Source organism: Eptesicus fuscus, chromosome 3 (assembly GCF_027574615.1).
Source record: "Eptesicus fuscus isolate TK198812 chromosome 3, DD_ASM_mEF_20220401, whole genome shotgun sequence".
Classification (NCBI taxonomy): Eukaryota; Metazoa; Chordata; class Mammalia; order Chiroptera; family Vespertilionidae; genus Eptesicus; species Eptesicus fuscus.
Genome location: NC_072475.1, coordinates 70086340 through 70095726, shown reverse-complemented (window position 1 = coordinate 70095726; position 9387 = coordinate 70086340). Strand labels below are relative to the sequence as shown.

The 9387-nt window shown below is 41.3% G+C and overlaps 1 protein-coding gene across 1 annotated transcript; it reads left to right on the top strand.

Moving 5' to 3' along the window:
* Nucleotides 1–480: 480 nt before the first annotated feature.
* Nucleotides 481–3684, top strand: C3H3orf85 (chromosome 3 C3orf85 homolog). The gene is made up of 3 exons (XM_054709791.1): nt 481–487; nt 1753–1886; nt 3595–3684. The coding sequence occupies exons 1-3, from the start codon at nt 481–483 to the stop codon at nt 3682–3684; spliced, it is 231 nt and encodes a 76-aa protein (XP_054565766.1).
* The last annotated feature ends 5703 nt before the right edge of the window (nt 3685–9387 follow it).

Genomic DNA, 9387 nt, shown 5'->3' with positions numbered 1-9387 from the left:
AGTAGTAGTGTTTTGCATCCAGAGGCAGCCTGATTGATGTATAGTATCCAGAGAGGCTGTCATTTTCAATAGACACTCATTTGCAACCAGAGGTTACTAGATTGGCAAGTTAAAGTAGAAATAATAGGGCTAATAATTAGAACCCTGCTTAGAGCTCAAGGCCAAGCTTGGAAAAGCATGCGTTCATAGAGAATGTGTAAGTAACTGTTGTTTCTTTTTGTCTATACTGCATAAGACTTTTATTATTATTATTACTGGTATCTGGCCCCAAGTATTCCTGGCTCACAGTCATAATATAGTGCAGTAGCTCTGAAGGGAGAATTTCATCTCTGCCTCTCACTGGCGGTGTGTCCTTCAACATATTTTTTAAATTTTCTATGACTTAGTTTCTGTGTCTGCAAAATGAAATGATTGACATTGCTACTTCTTAGGTTTGTTGTGAGTATTAAATAAGGTAATTCAGCTAAAGAATTTAGCACCATGCTCAGTAAGTGCTAGCTAATATTGTTAATATTAGTGTACATATACTTGTTTTCAGAGATTAGTCTTGTAGATTCACAATGACTTTTGCTCTCATTATTCCAACAGTTTAAAATTAAAAGTCTTGTCCCTTCCCCCATGAAGCTAATTTAATATTTTCTTCAAGGAATAGGTTAAGCAATTTCCTGACCATGAAAATGTCTGCTTGTGTCCCAAAACCCAAGTGCTCATTAATATAAGCTTCTCCAAAACTCTCTTAGCACAATCAAATCTTACGTTTCCTTGTTTTGTATCTTAAGCCTTTCCTTCCTCTTTTCTATAGAGAAATTTCATACCTCATAGCTCACTTACCCCAATCCATACAGAGTATTTGTCAATAGATATCTGTTTAATGATGAATCTGTAGAGTGCCTAACATAACAAGCTTACAATTAGATTTGTAATAAATGCTTCTTTATCACAAGCAATAAACAGACTGTATTGTTACATATAGGTGAAGATTGTGTGTTTTCCTTTTTATTTTATTCAACTTACAACTCTGAACCTTATTGTGTTTTCTTTAAGAATAAAAACACAATGTAGACTGTTAAAATTTTAAGATCTTAAGGAAGTTTGGATTTTTAAAATAATCATCTTTTTATTTTTTTTAATCCTGAAGTGTGAAGGAGATAGAAAATACAGTCTGTTTGACTTAATGATGGCTCTATTGATATTAACAATTTTAACTACAGTGCCAGACTTCTGAGGAATCTACTTTAAACTGAAAGATATGTTCTATTTTAGAAGGCTTGGAAAGCAAGGATAACATTGTTGACTGCCAGATTTGAGCCAGGTAGTTTATATTTATTAATTTTTCCAATTCTTATGGCAATCCAATGTTATTTTGTTACTGTGTTGTTATTATTTTTATTATACCGTTTTACATATAAGAAAACTAGAGCTCAGAGAAATTAAACAACTTGCCTAAAATAGTGATAGGGCTGGAATTTGATTCTCTTGGCTCCCATGCATGTACAGAAGCTCTGAAAAATCTCCATCCACCACACAGCACCAGCTTTCATGCTGTGCCATATACAGCTCACACAGGGTGGTGTCAGTACAATGGTGGCAAAGGACTAGGAAGCAGCCACCTCCCTCAAGGCAAGACTTTTCCAAGGATTCCTTCTTAGGTGCCCATTTTCCCAGGACCACAGCTGCGTCTCTTTAAGAGGAAACATTGAGATGTAAACTGTTGCCCTAAAAGATGCTGTGCTCTTATACTCTGAATTACAGGAGCACTGGGAGCGCCATTTTTGTTGGAAGATCCAGCAAACCAGTTCCTACATCTCAAAAGACACATATATTTGCAGGATTACTGGGACCCAGATCACAGTCCGAATATGTGGGAACACACACTGGCTGATCAGGTATTTGCATTTAAACAGGCATCACATCAGCTGGCTTTAACATACCACCAACCTAGTCCTGATTTTTCCTCTCCATCTGCCATGAGCTATACCTGCCCTTTCCTCTCCATAAAGTGCCCTTGGTCTGGTGAACTCCACATCTACTTTCAAAACTAAGATCAAATGTCTCCTTTCTGATGCCTCTCTCTGCTTTCCAGGGGGGGGCATTTGTCCTTCCTTCATCACTCCCCTTTGCGTGCTGTTCACTTGTGAATAGCTCACAAATGTCACACTGAAATTATTTGTTTCATGCACCCAACCTTCCTGCTTAGGCTACAAAGGTGAAGTGCAAGTCTTATACATCAAAATAATTATTCTCAGGAGCCACTAAAATGACTGTTATGCAGTCAAGTCTCAATAAATGATTTCGTTCGGGTAGGTGGATGGATGGATTGCGGTCACATTTTAGTTCTCTCTCAGTTGTTCAGCAGCTAACTTCCCTCTGTTATAATTACCCAAACCTTTAATGTCATTTCATTTGCTTGCCTTTTTTACATTTTCCTATTCACTTGTATACTCATTCCAAGAGAAATAAAAAAGAAACTTGCATTCACCAGTTTTATTTCCTCTTTTTGATGGAAGAACACTTTGAAACTCCAGGCCAAATGAAATTGCTAAATTATCTGAAGATTTCAATCAGTCATGATTTCCTTCAGTCATGATTTCCCTCTTACAACTCAGCAATTTAGAAAATGAGGATGTATAGCAATTAATTCCTTCACTGACTTGCTCTTTCTTTCCACATGTATTAGATTTTCACTACCACCATGTATAAAAGTTGTATAAAATCATTATAGCCCTAGCCAGTTTGGCTCAGTGGATAGAACATTGGCCTGTGGACCAAAGGGTCCCAGGTTCGATTCCAGTCAAGAGCATGGTTGTGGGCTCCTCCCTGGCCCGGGCACAGGAGGCAAACAATTAATGTGTTTCTCTCACATTGATGTTTCTCTCTGTTTTTCCCTCTCTCTTCCACTCTCCCTAAAAATCAATGGAAAAATATCCTTGGGTGCAGATTAACAACAACAAAAATAAAAATAGATAGATAGATGATAGATAGATAGATAGATAGATAGATAGATAGATAGATAGATAGATAGATAAAATCATTGTAAAAGTTGAATTTCCATGTTTTCCTGAGGCTTGGGTCCTCTCCTTACTCCAGATAGCTGGGTTTTAACTGGTCTAGAAGGATCAGCTTGGTTCTGCTTTAATTTGAGAAGTACATTAGCATTTGCTGATGGAAACCAGCAGCTTGAATAATGCATCTAGTTTTATGCCTGTTTTACTCCTACATGCATAATCTAGAGGTATTAAAAAGAAGACTTTATTTCTTTGGCAAATTAAATAATTACATAGACTGGAAGGCTGTGCCTTCCTTATGGAATATTCAAATTTTCAAGTATACTCCTGACTGTAATTGTAGATCTGTGCTGTGATCAACTGACAGATCCTGTAATGTACCATGTACCATGGCCCTGTGAATACTGAAAAACATTTCATCAGTGAAGTAAACAGATGACTAAAAGTGTGAAAACCAAACCTTACTTGGAATTATTCTTCTATTGTATTTCTCTCAGTCTTTTAGAAAATATCTGTATGATAATCAGAATAATTGGTACCCATGTTCTACACACTCAGAGATCATGACTTGAGTTTCCTTTTATTGCAGGCTCATGAAAAATGGACTTCTTTGAAGACAACAGCACAGTATTACCTGAATGTGAATCCCTTCACTTCTGACATATCTACTACCCAATAAATGTGCTTTGCTGGTTAAACCAGCATAACAAAAACGGTGGGAGTACCAAAACCACGGCTTTGGCGAGCTGAAGGCAAATGCTTGTCACTTACTAGATTATTTATTATGTCTGTCTCACAGAGATGTTGAACAAAGTAAATATGGAAATTTATGTAGTGACCTAGAATTCAAAGATCTCTGTAAATGGTAGATAAAATGAGAACTAAAATTAAAAAGACTGTAGTAATAACATTTATCAGAAAGGTATTTTATTGAAAAAGAAAAAAAATTTAAAGCAGTATCATTAAAATTCTCTGTTCATAGCTATTGCTTTCTATTGCTTCTTCTTTGTTAGTTTACTTTTTAACTCAAGGAAGAGGGATTTCTCAAATGGAGCTGGTTCTCTCCTCTTCTCTCCAATATTTGTCACTGTCTAAAGCCAAGCTATTTAAGACAACACTCCTGAAACTTTTTTCATCAAATGTTTATTACTGAGAGCAGTAGAAAATAAAATCTAACTCATATTAGGGAGTAGGTGGTGACTAGGACCCCACTGAAAGCCACTCATCTATATAAATGTCAACTTCCTCAGAAGTTTTACCACAGGTATGCAAATTTAAATTCTGCTCCATAATATACTATTAATATTTATTTTACTATGAAATAACAGATTTGGCTTACTGAACATGAATATTTATTGATCTTTTAAAATAAAACTGAAAAAAATGACTCTAAAGAAGAGTGTACTACACTTATCCTATAGTTTTCCATATACCCATGAAATACCAACTCAGAACTCTAATTTGAGAAGTACTAAGCAGATGATACAAGCAAATCACCCAGGTTCCCCCTCCCCCGCAACTCACAGATAAGTGAACGTTTTGTCTCCAAGAGTGTATTTCTAAATATATACCTAAGTCAATTGTTCTCTTGGCAGGGGGAAGGGTGACAGTGGAAGGATTCATTTGGGAAATAGAAGCACTTTTCAGCAGAGGGTATATCGGTCAAATCAGATGTCAGGAAGCTGCACAGTAAAGACTGGGCCAAGCACTTTTGTCTCAAAGAGGACACTGGCAGCTAGTAAGGATTCCCCATTTCCTATCCTAGTCCTTAGAAATGTTTTCATTGAGAAATTGAAAGCTAATGCATACTCTATTATGTTAACCGTTATCCACTTTCAATACATATAAACAGATATTTTTAAAAATATATTTTTATTGATTTCAAAGAGGAAAGAAGAGGAGGAGAGAGATATAAGCTTCAATGATGACAGATAATCATTGATCAGCTGTCTGAAGCACGCCCCCTACTGGAAATCAAGCCCAAAACCCTGGCACGTGCCCTGACCTGGAACTGAACTGTGACCTCCTGGTTCGTAGGTCAATGCTCAACCACTGAGCCACATCAGTCAGGCCAGAGATTTTTTTTCCCAATAAAACACAACTAAATGGACAAAACAAAGAAGATGAATCATTTGGTTTTATGTTAAGATATAAGTTTGAGATTATACATAAGCACATCTTCAGAGTTTCAAAAATAATATACATTTTGCTACTTCAATAGAGATTTTTTTTCTTTTTTTTGGAATTGGTTAATGTAGTTAAGGAAGCTGGCAAGTCCAAAATTGGCAGGCTGAAGACCAGAGAAGAACCAATGTTGCAGTTCAAGTCCAAAGGCCAGCAGGCTAAAGATTTAGAAAAAAGCCAATATTGTAGTTAAGTTCAGTCTCTGAGATCACCTGCTGGCAGAATCTCCTCTTGCTTGGGAGGGAAGTCAGTCCATTTGTTCTCTCCAGGCATTCAGCTGATTGGATGAGGCCCACCCACATCATGGAGGGCAATTTGCTTTCCTCAAAGTCCCCAAATATAAATATTATTCTAATCCAAAACATCCTTACTGAACCATCCAAAATAATGTTTGACCACAGATCTGGGCACAGTTGACACACAAATTAACTATTACAACCTATTTTAAGTTATTTAGATTGTCAACACATACACACACACACACACACACACACACACACACATACACACATACACACACACACACATACACACATACACACACACACACATACATACACATATACATGCCCACATATTTACACAGATGTGATTGAAGCAACATACAGTGGGGGAAAATAAAAATACTTTAATTCATGTGTTTTGTTGAGTGTAGTACAAGAAAGAAGCTTAGTGGATTGTGGACCCCTAATGAAGTAAAATTGTAAGTTAGCTGCCATGTTGATTTTGATTTAGGTGACACTGAGAAGCAAATCTGTTATTAGGTAGTTATCTGATCAAGCAAGCATGGAAAGGAGGTTTCTTATTTAAACATAGTTACATGAGAAGTTTTTGGAAACTTACATATCATAAAACTAATAAACAAACAAAGTAAAACAAAAAATAAAACAACCTAGGTCTACATAAAGTAATAATCTGGAAATCTAGTTAACTCCCACACAGCTGAGTAGGAAGTGGTGACGATTCATTTTTTGGATAGAATTTAAGAAAACCCAGGGACCACATATTTGGCGTCTATATGCAAAATCAGCTTAGACCAGAACAACTCTGAATTCAGTGTTTAACAAAATTGATTGCATTGAGGTACCAATTGTCTGGCTGACTCTATTTAATGGATTGTTTTCAAAATGGTATGTAAGTCGACATAACTAATTTTTTTGGCGGGGTTGGGAAGCTCCAATATGGTTTAAGTCTGTATCTAGTGTATAAACCCTAGGTAAGTCTTTCTATTTGAAGACTAAAGACTTTTTAACGTTTTTAAGAGCTGTAAACAAACATCAGTGACATGGACAATATTAGGAAACAGAGAGGATCAGAGACTACACTTTCCCCGATTCACTTCCTGAGACTCCACATGACGCCTGCAGCTGGGATGTTCACGTGTTCTACTGCAGCATCAGAACATACAGACTGTGGTGACTCTGAATTCTTCTGAAGTAGAAGGTGTTTGTTCTCAAACCTAAAGAAAAGCGTGTTGATTTGCCTTCTTTGTCTGATTGATTAAACAGCCCCACTATTTAAGTGAAAGTGACTGGGAATGATATTCCCACTACATTCAGACTCCCCTGAGACTTTGCTGAAAATTTGAGGCTCACCAGTGTCACTCTTTTTATTACATAAACTAGAGGCCCAGTGCACGAAATTCGTGCACGGAGGGGGGTTGTCCCTCAGCCCAGCCTGTACCCTCGCCAATCTGGGACCCCTAAGGGGATGTCCGACTGCCCGTTTAGGCCCAATCCCAAGGATCGGGCCTAAACGGGCAGTCGGACATCCCTCTCACAATCCAGGACTGCTGGCTCCCAACTGCTTGCCTGCCTGCCTTCCTGATTGCCCCTAACTGCTTCTGCCTGCCAGCCTGATCACCCCCTAACCACTCTGCTGCCAGCCTGTTTGCCCCCAACTTCCCTCCTCTGCCGGCCTGGTCACTCCTAACTGCCCTCTCCTGCAGGGTTGATCACCTCCAACTGCCCTCCCTTGCAGGCCTGGTCCTTCTCAACTGCCCTCCCTTGCAGGCCGGGTGTCTCCCAACTGCCCTCTCCTGCTGGCCATCTTGTGGTGGCCATCTTGTGTCCACATGGGGGCAGGATCTTTGACTACATGGAGGCAGCTATATTGTGTTGCAGTGATGATCAATCTGCAGAGTACTCTTTTATTAGATAGGATAGAGGCCTGGTACAGGGATGGGGGCCAGCTGGTTTGCCCTGAAGGGTGTCCCTGATCAGGGTGGGGTTCCCTTGGGGCGTGGGGCGGCCTGAGCGAGGGGCCTGTGATGGTTTGCAGGCGGGCCACGCCCTCTGGCAATGCAAGCAGAGGCCCTGGTATCTGGAATTTATTTTCCTTCTACAATTGAAACTTTGTAGCCTGGAGCAGAGCCAAGCCTGGGGCTCCCTCAGAGGCCCGAAGCCATTTGTGTTGGGGTTATAATTGAAACTTTGTTGCCTTAAGCGGGTGGGCCCGGCCAGGGTGTGTGGAAAGCTTTGCTTCCCCTGTTGCCGGCGGCAACCCTGGCCTGCTCTCTCAAGCTCCATTCTGCCGCCATTTGTTTGAATTTGTTTACCTTCTATATTTGAAACTTTGTAGCTTGAGTGGAGGCTTAGGCCTGCAACGGCTGGCAGAAAGCTTGGCTTCCTCTGTTACCTAGGAAACCTTGCTCTCTGTGGCTGTAGCCATCTTGGTTTGGGTTAATTTGCATACTTGCTCTGATTGGATGGTGGGCGTGATTTGTGGGCGTGGCTTGTGGGTGTGTTGGAGGTATGGTCAATTTGCATATTTGTCTATTATTAGATAGGACTAGAGGCCCAGTGCATGACTGAATCATGCACGTGTAGGGTCCCCTACACGCTTTCGCTTTTCTCGGTGGAGCTGGGTGCTTGTCCGCTGGTGCACCAGGCCTTTCAGAAGCCTCCAGCTTGGCGGAGGCTTCTGAAAGGCCTGGTGCCGGAGCAGACAGGCACCCAGCTCCCCCACGTTTGATGGTCCGGGGCCGCTGAGGGGGGCTACCCTGCTGTTGAGAGGCGCAGGGGGCAGGACTCCCACCCCCTGCGCCTCTCAATGGCCGCTGAGGGGGGCTGCCGCAAAAACCTGGCTACCCTGCCGTTGAGAGGCGCAGCTGGGTGTCCGCGGCAGGCCCCCTCAGTGGCCGCGGATCTGGCTGTTGAGAGGCGCAGGGGGTGGGAGTCCTGCTCCCTGTGCCTCTCAACAGCAGGGTAGCCCCCCTCAGTGGCAGCGGATCCGTGCCTCTCAATGGACAGATAGGCCACCCCGAGTCCCGCCCCCCAGCCTCCCGCCACCCAATCATAGGCGTAGCGGAGTGATGGTAATTTACATGTTACTCTATTATTAGATAGGATAGGATTCTGCTAAGTTTTCCTGCATTTTTATAGACCCAGTCAACAAATATGCCAATAACCAGGCTGACCTTTTAATTATGTTTTTATTAATTTTTAGAGAGGAAGGAAGAGAGAGAAATGGAAACATTGATGAGAGAGAAACATAGATTGGCTTCCTTCTGCATGTCACCTACTAGGGATCAAGCCCAGAACCAGGGCATGTGCCCTGACCAGGAATTGAATCAGTGACTCCTTGGTTCATGGGTTGACACTCAAACACTGAACCACACCATCTGGGCGAGGCTGACCTCTTCTATGGTCTCTTGGACACTCTACCCTTTAGAATTGCTGTAATGCTGATTTACATGGTTCCCAAGTGAATGATCCAATGCTAAATTAGTCCAAAGAAACAATTATGTCTTTTTTCAATGAGATTCATGAGAAGCATGGTTCTAATCTTATATATCCTACTCAAAAACCTGATTTAAAAAAAAAAAAACTGATGAAGAGGGGGAAAATAGGGATATAGGCTTTGCTGTGCACGATACTAGATAGTTTATATATTTTATCTTATTGAATACTAGTAGCCCTGTGCATGAATCCATGCACCAGTAGCTCTCTGCTGGGCCTGGCAGCTTTGCGCCTGCTGCCCAGAGGTTTCCCACTGCCCAGAGGCCCATCCATGCCCCAGCCTGGCCAGAGGCCCATCCGCGGTGGAACACTTGCCTCGTCACCACAACAACAAAGCAAGCATTCCACCAGGCTGCTCACGCTGCCTGCCTTCAGCGGCTTTACCAATGCTAGCTGTGCATGCCACTTACCTCTTTGTGTCTCAATTTCCTCTCTTGTACTATGGGAACAATTGGACC

Excerpts from the sequence above, each read along its gene's own strand:
- C3H3orf85 (XM_054709791.1), top strand. Across the intron at positions 1,887-3,594 it reads AACACACACTGGCTGATCAG|GCTCATGAAAAATGGACTTC; the intron begins GTATTTGCATTT and ends CTTTTATTGCAG.